This window comes from Balaenoptera musculus, chromosome 3, assembly GCF_009873245.2.
Source record: "Balaenoptera musculus isolate JJ_BM4_2016_0621 chromosome 3, mBalMus1.pri.v3, whole genome shotgun sequence".
NCBI classification, from domain to species: domain Eukaryota; kingdom Metazoa; phylum Chordata; class Mammalia; order Artiodactyla; family Balaenopteridae; genus Balaenoptera; species Balaenoptera musculus.
The window spans coordinates 54,529,226-54,547,307 of NC_045787.1; the positions used below are offsets into that span (position 1 = coordinate 54,529,226).

Genomic DNA, 18,082 nt, shown 5'->3' on the forward strand with positions numbered 1-18,082 from the left:
CTGCGTGCAGGCTTTTCTCTAGTTGAGGTGAGAGGGGGCTACTCTTCGTTGCGGTGCGCGGGCTTCTCACTGCGGTGTCTTCTCGTTGCGGAGCACGGGCTCTAGGCATGAGGGCTTCAGTAGTTGTGGCACGCAGGTTCTAGAGCGCAGGCTCAGTAGTTGTGGCGCACGGGCTTAGTTGCTCTGCAGCATGTGGGATCTTCCCAGACCAGGGCTTGAACCCATGTCCCCTGCATTGGCAGGCGGATTCTTAACCACTGTGCCACCAGGGAAGTCCCAATCTGTGCATTTTATTGCATATAAATTAACCTCGAAAGAAGTATTTGGAAAAAAAAATGAGAGCAATGTAAAAATGTTCTTGAATCCTCTTGAAAGGCCACAATTCATACATAAAAATGATAAAACGCCAAGTATTTTGTGAAATACCTGAATACTGAATGTCTTCTACTGATTGCTATATATAAACATGGATTTCTGCAGAAGCAGGAGTTGCTTTGGTTAAACTTTCAGAATTTTATTTCTGAACTGAATTCACTGTTTTCCATTCACCAAGAGCTTCAAACAACACATAACTTAAGTTCATAACCATTAACCCTGTAGTTTATTTCTGTTAATGGCAACCATACAGAAAAGCTAAACTTACAACATGACTGTGATAAAGTAATCTCTGGCTGCTCCTTTAATGAAGGTACTCTTCAAATATGACATCTCACCTTCTATTTGCCTATCTTCTGAATATAGGTACAGACCATGGAATTTTCCATCTAGGATTCTTCATAACCACAAGGACAATTACTACAGTGAAAGCCAGAAAACAAGCTGTTTTGACTTCATTTTCTCTCTTCTTTGACATTCCCTCCAATCTGTGCTCTAAGCCCATTCTAGACTTCAAAAAACTGTGCCAGATATGGTAGACATGATGAAGAATGAGATGTAGTGCCTTGCCTCTAATGACAGAGGAAAGACAGATATATAAACAATAAAGATAATATACTGTGAAAAACTATGTAATAGAAATAAGCAGAGAACAGATTCAAAGAGGGGAACTTACATGGATGGAGAACAGATAACAGTGGTATGACATTTGGGCTAGCCTTAGGCCTTGAAACACACTGCCTTAATGCTTCTAGCTTGTGCATTCTCTGCCTGGAATACTTCAGTCCAATTCATCCCCTGCCTAGTTTTTCTATTCTCTTTAGACTTAGCTGAATAACCTAGCTGAAGAACTTCAATTGAATAAAACCGACTTTAATCGAAGAATGAGATACAGGTAACTACACTTTTAAATGTGAGGATTTATATAATTTAAAAAATATCCCTCCCAGGAATGCATAGATTTTGAAAAGATGTTTTTTGAAATTTGCTTTTCAAGGCAACATGGAAACATCCACTAAGAATCATAATGTCCACAACCTTTTATTAAATAGTCACAACACATAAAGTTACCCTAACGTTATGACAGAATAGAATCGAGTACTACATATAAGAAGGTATTACTAATGTTATTGAGAATGCCAAAAGCTACTGAACTAAAGGAACAGCGGCATAACATACAGGCAAACAAGCTGATAGAAAGAATATGTAAAAATATTAAAAATGTGATATTAAGTGGGGATATATATACACACACACATGCACAAAATACTGATGACAAACATCAAAATATGGATGAATATGGACCAAAAGTGTAAAATAATATGTAAAAAGGGAATACAATAATAGACACATAGATCTTACTAATTTAGTTAAAAATACTGAACATTTTTCTTATGTACTTTTCAAACACACAGAAAATAGAAAAAAATAGTACAGTGAACACCCATATGAACACCACTTAGATTCAGTAACAGCCATATATGCTTCATGCACACACATATATACATTTTTCTAAATCATTTAGAAATGTATTACAAACACTGTAACACTTCACTTCTAAATACTTTAGTATGCAAATTTAAAGACATTCTCCAGAAACTACAACACCCTTATCACAGCTCATAAAATTAGCAATAGTTATCTAATATCATTTAAAATCCAGTCTATATTCAAATTTCCTCAACCCCCAAGTCTCTTATAAATAGCTTTTCAAAACCAGGGTCTAATGAATAATGAAGGATGCCACATTGTATTTGGCTGTTATATCTCGTCACTTTTAATCTGGAATAGTTAGTTACCCACTCCATGTGATTTTTTCTTTCATGACAGTGACTTTTTGAAGAAAGGAGGCCAGTTATCTTCTACAACATTCCACGTTCTGGACCTCTCTGATCATTTCTTTTGTGGTGTCATTTAACTTGTTGCTCTATCCCCAGTATTTCTGATAAATGGGAAAGTAGATCCTAAAGGTTTGTTTAAATTCCAGTTAAACTTTTTTGACCATAACACTTCATAGGTAATACAGTGTATTTCATACTGCATCTCAAATGAAAAAGCAAGTCTGACTGTCTGATTACAGTGACGCAAAATTTCACCTCTGATTCTAAGGATCTCTTTATTATAAAGGTATGTTTTCCTTTCAATACAACCAACCAACAAGTATTTGCTGAGATGATACTTTGACATCATGAGAATTCTAGAGGGGATTTAGATCAATCTTTCATCAAATAGTTTTTGCATCAAAACGTCTTTAATATTGTTTTACACTAACTTTTCTACTTTTCAGTATTTCAATTTTTAAACATATATTTTCTACAAACTACAAAATTTATAAAAAAGTAAGATTCTCTTTTATAATGATGGCAGACTTACTCCTTAATTGAAATGTGAGCACCTTCTTTCTTTTTGACTTTGTTTGAAACCCTGTAAGGAAAATAAAGGAATTTAGAAGCATAGAACACGGGAGAAAATATTTGCAAACGAAGCAACTGACAAAGGATTAATCTCCAAAATGTACAAGCAGCTCATGCAGCTCAATATCAAAAAAACAAACAACCCAATCCAAAAATGGGCAGAAGATCTAAATAGACGTTTCTCCAAAGATATACAGATTGCCAATAAACACATGAAAGGATGCTCAACATCACTAATCATTAGAGAAATGCAAATCAAAACTACAATGAGGTATCACCTCACACAGGTCAGAATGTCCATCATCAAAAAATCTACAAACAATAAATGCTGGAGAGGGTGTGGAGAAAAGGGAAACCTCTTGCAGTGTTGGTGGGAACGTAAATTGATACAGCCACTATGGAGAACAGTATGGAGGTTCCTTAAAAAACTAAAAATAGAATTACCAAATGACCCAGCAATCCCACCCTGAGAAAACCATAATTCAAAAAGAGTCACGTACCACAATGTTCATTGCAGCGCTATTTACAATAGCCGGGACATGGAAGCAACCTAAGTGTCCATTGACAGATGAATGGATAAAGAAGATGTGGCACATATATACAGTGTAATATTACTCAGCCATAAAAAGAAACGAAATTGAGTTATTTGTAGTGAGGTGGATGGACCCAGAGTCTGTCATACAGAGTGAAGTAAGTCAGAAAGAGAAAAACAAATACCGTATGCTAACACATAAAAAAAAGAAAAGGAAAAAAAAAGAAAAAATGGTTCTGATGAACTTAAGGGCAGGACAGGAATAAAGACGCAGACATAGAGAATGGACTTGAAGACACGGGGAGGGGGAAGGGTAAGCTGGGACAAAGTGAGAGAGTAGCATTGACATATATACACTACCAAGTGTAAAATAGCTAGCTAGTGGGAAGCAGCTGCATCGCACAGGGAGATCAGCTCGGTGCTTTGTGACAACCTAAGGGACAGGGAGGGTGGGAGGGAAACGCAAGAGGGAGGGGATATGGGGATATATTATACATATAGCTGATTCACTTTGTTATACAGCAGAAACTAACACAACATTATAAAGCAATTATACTCCAGTAAAGATGTTAAAAAAAAAAAGAACACACATTTTATACAGAAGTGAACATTTTGTTTCACATAAGACATTTCATTAATTCTCTTTAACAAAATATCATCAGAAAATAAGTCTACAGCCTTCAAATGTACTTTAAAAGTGACTCCAAAGTAAACAATTATTAGGCTGCAATTAAGAAAGTTTTCTTCTTTCACTAAGTCTGAAGATGTTCCTAAGCCAACTTATATCCTATTTTCTGTCAAATAAAATATATAATGTGTCATACTCATTTATTAAAATAAAACCATTAAAAACCAGTACTCACTAGACAAAAATACTTTAGAAGTTAAAAAAAAAAATCAAGACTCAAATATTTACTGTTTTTCCTGGTTATACTTAGCACAAATGTCCTACTCCTCTCTTCTCTCTTCCGGCCTCAATGCCTTCTATCCTTCCCTACATATATACTAGCTTTCGACTTCACTATGAATCTATATCTTTGAGGCCACAAGATGTATTAAAGGAGACTTGTTACTAACAAGTACCAAAGTTAGAGCCTGTGCTATGTTATTTCAATAACATTACTCTCATTCATCTGCATTCTGCTAGGACTTCTAGAAAAAGAAAAATGTATAGGTTAAGAGCTAGACCCAAATCCTGTCTGGCTGCTCTTATGGGAACAGGTTAGTAATGGAAAAGTTGTCAATCATGTATGCTTCTGTGGAGCAATGGTTAAGAATCGCTACCTGAAGGCAACGCTCTCTAAAACACACATAAGCTATTGGAAAACATGACAATGAACAGTAGCTTCTTCTTTTTAATGGTAAAAATTTCTAAGAGACAAAAATGCAAGATCTAGGAAATGGCAATTTGTTTACACATCTGAATATGAACATAGGTTTATATTTTAATTTATGCAGATATACAAATAATACTGCAAAAAGTAAAGATCATTTCTCTGGAACAAGTTAATCATAGCTTAGCCCTGAATTTGTGGCAAATATACTGGACAAGGCTGCTTTCCTAGGAACTGCTGCTTGAACTCACAAAAGAAACAGAAACATCTGCATTTTGTTGGTTAGGACTAGAGTTCAAAGTCTGTTGAAAATCTGCTAGGTTTTAATAACAGTACAATCAAGTATGTGAAATATGAATGTTTATGAGTACAATTAACCAACTTTAATTTTCATCCAGGTCATCCTTCAAATCAAATATATTCTGAAACGTTAGAACACTCATATTTTTTAACTGCTGCTAGAGTTATCAAAGAAGAAAGCAATAAGGTGTATAACTATTTAAGGCTGTGGTAAAACAAACATTTTCAAGTTGCGCCAGTGGCAATACACATGGAAAGAATTGTGGAAAGGCAGTCAACAGTATCAAAAGCTACTAAAATGTTTAAAAACTAAACTAAAATAAAATGTTTATACTTTCTGACCCAATAATGATAATTCCAGATGTCATAAGGAAATAATCTGCAAGAAGCTTTATATATAAGAATGGTTATCTAATTACCAGAGGAAAAACTTGCTAATGTTCAACATTTAGCAAATGATGAACTTATTCTGAACCAGACTTACTATGAACCAGGCACTATTCCAGATGCTAAAGATCCAAGGTTATAAGACAGACAAGGTCCCTGCTCCCGTGGAGCTCACATTCTACTAGAAGGAGACAGATAAACAGGTAAAGAAAATCATACCAAGAACGATAAATGCCACACAGAGAATCTAAGTGGGGTGATATAATAGAGAATGAGGGCGGATCACTTCTAGCTTAATCAGGAAGATGAAATTTCAGTTGAGATCTGAGTAAGAAGCCAGACAAGTGAAATACAGGGTAATAGCTTTCCAGACTAAAGAATAACGAGTGCAAAGGCCCAGAAGAAGGTATAAATCTGGACATGAGCAAGAAAAGAGGCCAGTGTTGCAGGAGTGTGCTGAGTAAGAAGAGTGTGGAGGAACTTCCCTGGTGGTCCAGTGGGTAAGCTCTACGCACCCAATGCCCGGGTTCGATCCCTGGTCGGGGAACTAGATCCTGCATGCATGCTGCAATTAAGAGTCCACATGCCGCAACTAAGAAGACTGCATGGTGCAACTAAAGATCCCGCATGGTGCAACTAAGACCCCATGCAAATAAATAAATAAATACTTGAAAAAATAAAATAAAATAAAATATCACTCTAGCTGCTGTATTCAGAATGGATTTGGCAGGATGGGACATGAAATTTCGTAAGCAAAAAGAATACTTGGGATCTGCTGCAGTAAGGTGAGAGATAATGATGTCTTATCCAGAATATATAAAGAGCTATTACAACTCATCAACAAAAAGACAAACAACCTATTTAAAAAAATAGGCAAAGGATGTGAATAGACAGTTCTCCAAAAAAAGATATATAAACGGCCAACAAGCACATGAAAAGATGCTCAACATCATTTAGTCATTAGGGAAGTGCAAATCAAAACCATAATAATGTATCACTTCATACCCACTAGGATGGCTATAATCAAACAAGGAGACAATAGTAAGTGTTGGTGACGATGTGGAGAAACAGAAACCCTCACACATCACTGGTGGTTATAATAAAATGGTGCAGTCACTTTATTTATTTACTTATTTATTTTTTAAAGACTTCTTTTTGATGTGTACCATTTTTTTAAAGTCTTTATTGAATTTGTTACAATATTGCTTCTGTTTTATGTTTTGGTTTTTTGGCCGAGAGGCATGTGGGATCTTAGCTCCCCGACCATGGTTCCGCTACAGTGATCTTTTGAGCCAGCAATTCTACGCCTAAATACATACCCAAGAAAACTGAAAACATATGTCCATACAAAATTTTACATACAAATGTTGGTAACAGAATTATTCATTGTAGCCAAAAAGACGAGACAACCCAAATGTCCATCAACTGATGAATGGATAAGCACAACGTGGTACATCCATGCAATTAAAAGAAATGGGGACCCGAACGAACTTTTTGGCCAACCCAATATATCCTGGTTAAAAAAAGAGATGATAGGGCTTCCCTGGTGGCGCAGTGGTTGGGAATCTGCCTGCCAGTGCGGGGGACATGGGTTCGAGCCCTGGTCCGGGAAGATTCCACATGCCGCGGAGCAAATGGGCCCATGAGCCACAATTACTGAGCCTGCCCGTCTGGAGCCTGTGCTCCGCAACGGGAGAGGCTGCAATGGTGAGAGGCCCGCGTACCGTGATGGGGAGTGGCCCCCGCTTGCCGCAACTGGAGAAAGCCCTTGCACAGAAACGAAGATCCAACACAGCCATAAATAAATAAATAAAATTAAAAAAAAAAAAAAAAAAAAGAGATGATAGTATCTTGAATGGGTATTAGTGGAGAAAAATCAAAGTGCACTGAGTTAGGATCTGTATGGAAATAGTCAACAGAACTTTCTTACAAATTGGTTATAAAAAGCGAAGGAAAGTGAGGAATCAATCAATGCTAATTCCACATTTGTGGCTTGAGAAACTGGTGCTGGCAGTGCATCAATGTCACTGCTTACTGAGATGGAAAGGCTGTGGGAATAGAGGTGTATGAAATAACACTGACAGTTCGGTTTTGGCTATATTTGGTTTGAGATGTACCTAACAGACATTCATGTGGTGAGGGAAAATAGGCAGTTGGATAAACAAGTCTCAAATTCAGAGCTAGACATCTGAGAACTTCCAGTACAGACATGCCATTTTAAGTCCTAGAGCAGATGAGGTCACCTAGTGAAAGTTTATAGTTAGAGAAGAGAAGGGGGCTATGGGTTGGGCATAAGGAATCCCACACAGATATTGGGTAGAGGAGGAAAAGCTGTTAAAGGAGTCTAAAAGGAGCAGCCAAGGAAGAAGGTATAAGACTAGTAGATTAAAACGTGTTACTGAAGGCAGGAGAAAAAAGTCTTTCAAAAGTGTAGTCAAATATATTAAAATGTTGCTGAGAGGTAAGAGACATAAAGCAGAGAACTGACCACTGAGTCAGCAATCTGGAGGTAAAATCTCAATACAGGGCTCCCCTGGTGGCACAGTGGTTAAGAATCCACCTGCCAATGCAGGGGACATGGGTTCGAGCCCTGGTCCGGGAAGATCCCACATGCTGTGGAGCAACTAAGCCCACATGCCACAACTACTGAAGCCTGCGTGCCTAGAGCCTGTGCTCCACAACAAGAGAAGCCACCACAACGGGAAGCCTGCGCACCGCAACGAAGAGTAGCCCCCGCTCACTGCAACTAGAGAAAGCCGGCACGCAGCAATGAAGACCCAACACAGCCAAAAATTAATTAATTAATTAATTAAAAAAAATCTTTAAAAACAAAAAAATCTCAATACAGTAGGAAAGACAGAAGTCTACGTGACAGGCCTGAAGAGAATGTGAGATAAGGGAGTAAAGAGGACAACTAGAGGTAATTTTTGGAAGAAGTTTGTCAATGAAGCGGAGGAGAGAAATGATGTGATCACCAGGGAAGTTAGAAAGAATATAGTTGAAGTAAATGGTCAGTAAATTTTTTTTTTTTTTTTTTTGGCTGCACAACGTGGCATGGGGGACCTTAGTTCCCCAACCAGGGATCGAACCTGTGCCCCCTGCAGTGGAAGTTTGGAGTCCTAACCACTGGACTGCCAGGGAAATCCTAAACTAAATTCTTATAGAATGTCTTTATATATAGAAAGATGAACATAAAAACAATACATTTCTTATGAGCACTCATATATACCTGAACACAGAGAAAGAGATTTTGATAGGCTATACGGCAAACTAGTATCAGTGGTGACCTCTGGAGAAGGGTAGAAACTGGGCCTGGCTTTTTTTTTTTTTTTTTTAATTTTTATTGGAGTACAGTTGATTTACAATGTTGTGTTAGTTTCTGCTCTAGAGCAAAGTGAATCAGGTTATACATATACATATATCCACTCTTTTTTAGATTCTATTCCCATATAGGTCATTACAGAGTACTGAATAAGAGTTCCCTGTGCTATATAGTAAGTTCTTATTAGTTATCTATTTTACACATAGTAGTGTGCATATGTCAATCTCAGTCTCCCAATTTATGGGCATGCCTTTGGTCACCAACAGGATTTTTGTCTCACCTTTAATTTTTGAAAATTTTACAAGGTTTTACGTTTATCACTTGTAATTAACAAATATATATTTTTAAAGGATACAAAACAATGTAAATGGTATGAGGACAAAACTATATTTAAAAAGTCAGTCATGTAAGACTAAAGAGATATGACAACAAAAGGTAACATGTGGCCCTGGACTGAATTCTAGATTAAAAAAACAACCTTCTTTTGTTGTAAAGGGCATTCATAAGACAACTGGCAAAATTTGAATAAGGCCAGTAGATAAGATCATAGTATCAGTATTAATCGATTTAAGTTCCTGATTTGATAACTATATGGTGATTATACAAAAGAATGTTCTTGCTTTCAGGAAATACATAGTGTATTTAAATGCTAGGGGCATCGTATCTGCAACTGATTCTGAATAGCTTCGGGGGGAAAAATATAGATAGATACAGAGAAAGAGAGAGAAAGAGAGAGGAGAGAGAAGGAAAAATGAAATGAATGAGAATGAGAAACCTAAAGGGGTAAAAAGTTGACATTTGGGGAACCTACACATGGAAATTCTTGTACTATTTTTGCAACTTTTCTGTAAGTCTGAAATCATTAAAACAACAACACACTTGTATTTTGTTTTGGTTACCTACCAAAGCTGAACCTTCACATACCATGTGATCCAGCAATTCCACTCCTAGGTATATACCCAAGAGAAATGAAAACGTACATCCACACAAAAACCTGTACACGAATGTACGTAGCAGCATTATTCATTACTGCCAAAAAGTGGAAACAACCCAAATGGATAAAATGTGGTATACACAACAGAGTATTATTTGGCAATAAAAAATGAAGTACTGATACATGCTACAACACAGATGGATCTAGAAAATATTATGCTGAGTGAAAAAGGATACACACAAAAGATCACATACAGTACGATTCTATTTATTCAAAATGTCCAGAATAGGCAAATCCAAAAGAAGATAGAAAGTAGTTTAGTCATTGCCTACTGCTGGGAGGTTGGGGAAAATGAGGGTTTGTGATTTTCTTGGGGTTGGGGGGTAGATAATGAAATTATTCTAAAATTGATTGTAGGGACTTCCCTGGCGGTCCAGTGGTTAAGACTCTGCACTTCCAATGCAGGGGGCGCAGGTTCAATCCCTAGTCAGGGAACTAAGATCCCACATGCCGTGCAGTGTGACCAAAAACAAATAAAATGAAATGAAACAAAATGAAATGAAACGAAATGAAATAAAATAAAATAAAATTGATTATAGTGATGGCTACATAATTGTGAATAAAAACTAAAACCACTGACCTGTGGTTTCATACACCTCTATTCCTGCACTTTAAATGGGTGACCTGTATACCATGTAAATTGTATCTTAATAAAGCTTAATTATTAAAAATATTTAATAGCCCCAAATTGGAAACAAACCAAATGTCCATCAACGGTTAAAATGAATAAACAGATTATGGTATATGTATACAATGGAATGAAATACAGCTACAACCACACACAACAATGTAGATTAATCTCACAAATGCTGAGCAAAATAAGCCAGCCATAAAGGAGTATATGTGTGATTCTATTCACAAAATTAAAAAAATTGATGACATTATAAGTCAGGAAAAGGGTTACCCTTAGGAAAGGGATTGGTAATGACTGGAAGGGGATAAAAGGAAACTTTAGGATTGTGGTCTTTTTCTTGATATTAGCGCTGATTACACAAATGTGGTCACTTTGTGAAAATTCATCAATCTGTAGACTTCTAATATGTGTACTCTTCTGCTTGCATATTTCAATAAAAAGTTTACACTAACAACAACAACCAAACAAAGCCATGAACGTTTGCGTAATATGAACCTGAAAACAAGGCAAAATATGGTGCATCTGGGTACTAGAACTATGGATGAATTTTGCCCCCTCTATCTTTCCTGTCTAAAAAGTTTAAAAATAAACATAACTTATGCCAATACTTTACATATAATTATTTTTCAAAATACAGTTGGCCTTCTGTATCCACAGATTCCACATCTGCAGATTCAACCAACTGCAGATCAAAAATATTAGAAAAAAGGAATTCCAGAAAGTTCCAAAAAGCAAAACTTTAATTTGCTACACACCAGCAACTACTTACATATCATTTACATTGTATTAGGTATTATAAGTAATCTAAAGATGATTCAAAGTAGACAGGAGAATGTGTGTAGGTTATATGCAAGCAGTATGCCATTTTCTATAAGGGATGTAAGCATCCCTGAATTTTGGTACCTGCAGGGATCCTGGAGCCAATCGCCTGCAGATACCGAGAAACGACTATATTTCATAATTTACAGAAAACATGCAGAGAAATTTGAAGTGCAGAAGGGGGAAGCTTAGAAAGTTATCAGATGACTGGTCTCAAAACACATTACGAACTATTAATTTAGTTTCCATTATCATTTCGGTCATTAAAAGGGGAACTTCATCATATCGTACAAATATATCAGGGTTATACAACAGCTGAAGAGTAGCTTTAAAGTAAGAATGTTGGTGGAGGAATGTACAGATGATATACTTATAAAATAATTACATCTTCAAGTCAGTTGTTTAGTTTCTTCTATATATTAGTTAACTAAAAATTCAAGTATCACATCATAATCTTAGCATGCCATATTAGTTTCATTTTTAAAAAACTTTAAAATTTCCTGCTAAATTACAATAGAACATGTCTGCAACAGATGGATGCATAAAACGAGAAGTTTGGAGCCTCAGTCCCTAAGGTCCAGTTTGGCATTTATCACACCAGACTTTCACTGTGCACAAAAATAACCTATTTTTTGGTCTTTCTTTTCCTTTTTTTTGGGGGGGGGGGGGCTGGGGGAGTGGGGGGTATTATCCTTTCTTTTTCCATCTCCTACAACCCATTTTATTTCAAATCAAAACAGAAAGACTAATGAGATTGGAAAATAATTTAGAAAAAGTTTCATTAAATTAGAAAATGTACACATTCGTCCCTTGATAGCCATGGGGGATGAGTTCCAGGATACACCCCCATCCCGCCCTGCCACTGAACACCAAAATCTGCAGATGCTCCAGTCCCTTATATAAAATGGCACAGTACTTGCAGGTAACCTATGCACATCCTCTCATATACTTTAAATCACCTCTAGGTTACTTATAATATCTAATACTATGTAAATAGTTGTCAGCATGCAGTAAATTCAAGTTTTGCTTTTTTGGAACTTTCTGGAATTTTTTTCCTTCGAACATTCACAGTTGGTTGAATGCATGGGTGCAGAACCCATGGATACAGAGGGCCAACTGTAATAAAAATAACCCAATAATATGAAAGGTTTTTAAATGCACTACAACTGTACTTAGTGGGGACAATACAAGAGTAATTTTAGCCTTAGATAGCTGTATTGTTTAAAACTGTAAGGTACAGACATACCTTGCTTTATTGTACTTTGCAGATACTGTATTCTGCACAAATTGAAGGCTGGGGCAACCCTGTGTTGTCAGATAGTAGCTAGCTTTTCTCAGCAATAAAATATTTTAAAATTAAGGTATGTACACTGTTTTTAAGACATAATGCTATTATATACGTACTAGAATACAGTATAGTGTAAACATAACGTTTATATGTACTAGGAAACCAAATAATTCATGACTTGCTTAATTGTGACACTCACTTCATTGCAGTGGTCTGGAACTGAACCTGCCTATAGTTTTCAACTCTTAGGATATACCTAACATAAGAAACCACTTTTTAGTCACAAACGAAACAAAGTCACAAAACCACAAAGTGACTGTCAGGAAAGATGCTGAGTGATCACTTACCATATAGTAACCAGTATGATAACCACTCATGTACCAAGAGATTAACATACTTCCCAAAGCATCAGCATCATCCAGAGAATCTGGACATATGGGAGGTGGTGGGGGAATTATCTGGAAAGAGAAAGATACACTTTAAAATCAGTAGACAAAAACATAAGGTCTGGAAACCTATTTTATGTACAGAATGCTGGATGTTAGTTGTATCTTTTCCTACATTCCATGTCATCTCCTAGTTAAAATTTTTTTAAAAATCTGGGATTTGGAGAAAGCCAACCAGTAACAACAACAAGAGACCAATAAAATTAAATTGAACAAGAATCAAAAGGCAACAGGTCACATAAAATATTTAAACATTTTGCTTTCATTAGACCTATTTTTCTGTGCCATTATGAAGCTATAGGTAAAAACCAAGGATAAATACTTCCATGGTTTTCCTCAAAAAACACCCACACAGCGTTTCAAGTAAAAGTTCTGGCTAGAACATCTGCACTGCCCCCACCCCAACGCAGTCTGCCGAAAAGTGTCTTTGTATTTTGCCTATTGTTGATATCTAAAAGTTTGCCATTAGATATCTGGACAGTCTACGTGATCAGACCATGCCTGGAAGGGTAAAACATTAATCTTAAGGTACGGTGTAATTAAATCCTTTTGGATAGGCGCTATCTCCCTTAGAATGAGATACTGCTGCCAGGAAGGAAGGATGAATAATATGGGCTATAAGAGGACTGAGTCTGGGTAGCAGAAGGTCATTAAAAACAAAAACCCTGGGACTTCCCTGGTGGCACAGTGGTTAAGAATCCCCCTGCCAATGCAGGGGACACGGGTTCAAGCCCTGGTCGGGGAAGATCCCACATGCCGCGGAGCAACTAAGCCCGTGTGCCACAACTACTGAGCCTGCGCTCTAAAGCCCGCGAGCCATAACTACTGAGCCCACGTGCCTAGAGCCCATGCTCCGCAACAAGAGAAGCCACCGCAATGAGAAACCCGGGCACCGCAAGGAAGAGCAGCCACTGCTCGCCGCAGCTAGCGAAAATCCGCGCACAGCAACGAAGACCCAACGCAGCCAAAAATAAACTTAAAAAAACCCAAAAAACAAAAACAAAACCCTGAAGTTTAGTCCAAATTTTTACCCATCAGAACTTGGCTGTGACATTTCCGAACTACCTATGTTCTGCTAAATCCCAAACTGTGTATGAAAGCAAAGTTTAATCTGAATTCTTTTGCACTTACTGGTGGTCCAGAAGGAAATGGAGGCGGCCAGCATGACGGGAAGGGTGGCGGCGGCGGTGGGCCACTGAATTTTAGACCTGGCTGTAAAGAACATTTCAAAGAAAGACCAATTTAACAGTTTCAATATGTAAAGAGCAAAAAAGAATTCAATGTCAAAAGAATCGAAATAATTGCCCAGAATAATATCTATATTATTCATATCAAAAAGGTTAAACAGAATTTCACGTACCAAATGCTGAAGTCATACAGACTCATAAATTTAGATTTTTCTCGTTTCCTTTCTATGTAGACATTCAGACAGTAAAGCCAAAGTAAGAAAAATTTAAAATTACCTAATAAATCAGAGACCGTACACTCAGCAAGACATTTCCATCATAAAAGACCGTATCTCCCGCAATTTCATTAACTAAATTGCATAATCTATTGGACGTCCTTTCACGTACATATGCTAATTTAGCGCATATATTATAAAAATTACTGTCTCTCACTTAACAAGAAAAATCAGCCCCCTGAGACCAATGAAGCATGTTCGTTATGTATATAAATTAAGAGGTCTGACCATTCTGAAAAATGTAATAGAATATAAACCTCAACAAGGAAGCTCTCAACAGGGAATTCTAAGGAAAAGTTTTAATGTCACGCTTGATTTTAAAAATCTTTATTATTATCACTGCCTGAAGAAATCAATGCTTTATACAAAACTACTGGACAGGGACTTGGATTCCATGATATAACCTAAACTAAAAATCCTTTTTGTTTAAGTTGATTTGCTACTGATAACCAAAAGAACCATGAATAAAAACAGTATTTACATTTTGCTCTACAAAACAGTCTGGGAGCTTCTTTGGATTTCACCTGTATCAGATGTAAATATTGTGTTCTCTTCCAATTTTTATATACCTTATACAAGTGACACAGGGAACTACAGCACAACATCCAGCTGATGATAAAATATTATACTTTCAAACTTAAGTTTGCTAAACTATTTTTTTTAAATTAATTTTTATTGGAGTATAGTTGCTTTACAATGTTATGTTAGTTTCTGCTGTACAGCAAAGTGAATCAGTTATACATGTACATATATCCCCTCTTTTTTCAATTTCCTTCCCATTTAGGTCACCACAGAGCATTGAGTAGAGTTCCCTGTGCTATACAGTAGGTTCTTATTAGTTATCTATTTTACACATAGTACAGTATATATGTCAATCTCCAAAAGTTGGTTAAGTTATTACTCTAATATACCTAATACTCTATAAAAATTGTTAGGAAAGGCTTTCATTATAAACTATTCTGCATTACTATCTTATTTCCTTTTCAAAGAATTCTCAGGTATGTATTTACAACATCTATGGAAAGCTACGAAAGCTTCATGAGGGAAATCCCTAGCGGTCCAGGTGGCCCGGGTTCAATCCCTGGTCCGGGAACTAAAATCCTGCAAGCTGCAGGGCGGGCGCAGCCAAAAAAAAAAGTTTCGTGAGAAAAGTTACAATTCACTTAATGGAGGGGCTGAATGTTCCAATACTATATTAACTATTTCCTGGAAAACCTTTTCTGGGTAGAAGTTTACCTTTCCTGGTCCCAGACCTGATCCTGGCATATGGGGTGGTGGAGGGAGAAAAGAGTTCCATGGAGCAGCTTTTGACTTGATGCTATTTGGTTTATTTACAGGAGACCTGGAGGAGTTCTCGCTTTCATCTGTTGAAATTTGACTTTCATTTTCATTCTTTTAAGAGAAAGAAATACATGTATTTTTGTTATAAAGGCATCATTAAGAAAAATATAATGCTTCAGTGGACCAAACTGACAACCAGTTTTACTGCTTAATTTCTCATCTAGTTTCTGCTTCCAAGAATTCCATTTTTTTATCCTTACCTCCCGAGCATTCTGTTCTATATTATTAGCTACTTCAGAGGTTGTGGAAAGTAGATCAGACAGATTTTGCTCCTCTCTATTTCCATATCCAGTGTAAATGACAACACAGGTTTCTCTCTTAAAGTCAATCGAGGCAATGGTAGCTGGGTAAACACAGCCATCTTCTGACCAAATGGCAGCACATTTGTCACCAACTTTCCACTATAAAAGAAACCAAAGATAGACACACACACACACACACACACGCACATTTCTTTAAAAGAGGGTAAACTATAATCTTGTTTCGGTGGGGTAGGGTTGGGGGTGGAGGGGATAGTCTCCAGTTAACTGTTCTGGGAGGCAGAATGTTATAGTGAAAAAACTTGGGGCCAAAACCACAGAAATCTGAATTCTAATATAAATATAACATGACGTAGTCCTGCCGTTTATATAATCATGGACCAGTTTCTTAATCTCCTTGAGTCTTATCTTCCTCATCTGTTAAGTGGGTGTAGTATAATCTGCCTCACATATTTGTTGTGAAGAACAGAAAGGAGGGGAAACATGTAAAGTGTCCAGTACGCTAGCCCAGCACATAGCACGTGCTTATCAAACATCAGCTCTCTTCCCCCTTGGTAATGATGAAACTAAAGCAACTAATGAGACACCAAAATAATTAGCCTCTATGTGGACTGTTTTAAATAGCAGAAATGACTCTACCCAGAATATCTGGTCCCCAGGTATTAACAGTTTTAGGATTTTTGAAGGAAAAAAAAGGATACCTCTCTCAGTTTTAGAAAAGTCAAACACTGCCAATTCAGTTTAAGCCTTCAGGTACTTCTTCCAAGTTGCACTGCCTTCCTCCCCTCTACCCCCAACACAAACACTGTCCTGAATTTAGTATTTATCATTTCCTCCTAATTCTTTATATTAACATGCATGTTCCTAAACAATAGAAAGTTTAATAGGTGCTTTAGAAATTTTATGATTATATGTCAATAGAAAACACTGTCCTAATAATTTAAAGGTATTTTATACTATTTAATAAGGACAGTAACAAGAAATTCTTTGAAGTTAAATCTCAAGGTTTTAAAATAACCTGCTTCAAGGGAGTTGTGGTATTCTTTCTTTGGCTTTTATTCTTCTTAGCAGGTTTTCTTTTAGGTGTGCCTTTTGGTTTTTCTGAAACTTCGGAAATGTCACCGTTCTTTAGAGCGTGCTATGAAAACATGAATAGAAACGTACATGTTACAGGGTGATATATTGAAAAAGTCACAATATAACTCAGTCACTATAAACTGGTCTCCAGGCCCCACTGTCTCAGATAGCTTCTATTTCCTCTTTTCACTATCCCACATGCTACAGAAACTGCTCTTGAAGGTACCATATATCTGATAATCAGCTCTAAGGACCCTTTTAAGCAAGTCTCCTCACTCTCAACCTTTCCATAACATTAGACTCTGTCAATCATTTTTCTTTTTGATAGTCACAACATTTTTGATGACATAGCAATGTTGGGTCCTAATGCTTTTATTACTTCTCTGATCAAGTCTAAAACTTGGGCACTCCCAACAAGAACTGGCCATCCTTCTTTACCAGCTTATGATCATCTATTCCTATTACTTCAATTATACTTTCTATGCAAACAAACTTCCAAAGCTATTATCCAGCTCTGACTTTTCTCCTTAGTTCAACACTTCCAATTACCAATTTCATATCTTCACATTTACCTCAAATGCAACACAATTAAAAGTAAACTCTCTCTTGCCCAAATCAGTTCTTTTTCTCTGCTCAGTCTACTTCCCCATGCAATATCACCAACCCCGTCCCACATCGAGCCCCATTTTAATCTGCGTTTTATAGAACTCTCTTGGTAACTCTGCATTAGTGTTATTTCTAGTCTAAATGTATGTTGGAAAGCATGTTATTGACAAATTTAGAGTTCAGCTTCAAGGATGACATACAGATCTGACCTTTACCTCATGCTACAGGAGTGACTAGGGGTGGAAGTGGACTCCATGCTTGGTGCTCTGTATGAGTGTATGCTCTGTGCCTGGACTACTGATGGCCCATGTATGATGATCAATAAGACTAAGCACCTTAGTGGGGAAAATGATGATATTGGACAACTGTGTAAATGTCTTGTTTGAGCCACAAAAAAACAGACTTTGCCCTGCAAAAGAAATGTATATTCCTTGACATTCATCACCATCAGGAACACTTGACTTGACACCTCATAGGATCTGGGGAGGATT

At 36.9% G+C, this 18,082-nt stretch overlaps 1 protein-coding gene across 5 annotated transcripts in view; it reads right to left on the reverse strand.

Annotated features, from left to right (window-relative positions):
- LOC118893202 (survival motor neuron protein) overlaps positions 1–18,082 on the reverse strand; it is a 43,594-nt gene that overhangs the window by 10,761 nt on the left and 14,751 nt on the right. For 4 of the 5 annotated variants that reach the window (XM_036848487.1, XM_036848489.1, XM_036848485.1 and 1 more), the window contains exons 3-8: positions 16,927–17,046; positions 15,849–16,049; positions 15,544–15,699; positions 13,977–14,057; positions 12,747–12,857; positions 2,749–2,799 (exon numbers count right to left, since the gene is read on the reverse strand). In XM_036848487.1, coding sequence (XP_036704382.1) covers positions 2,752–2,799; positions 12,747–12,857; positions 13,977–14,057; positions 15,544–15,699; positions 15,849–16,049; positions 16,927–17,046 — 717 coding nt within the window. In that variant the 3' untranslated portion in view covers positions 2,749–2,751. Of the gene's footprint in view, positions 1–1,215; positions 2,340–2,748; positions 2,800–12,746; positions 12,858–13,976; positions 14,058–15,543; positions 15,700–15,848; positions 16,050–16,926; positions 17,047–18,082 lie in introns of those variants that run through there. The other variant, XM_036848488.1, reaches the window with a different exon arrangement.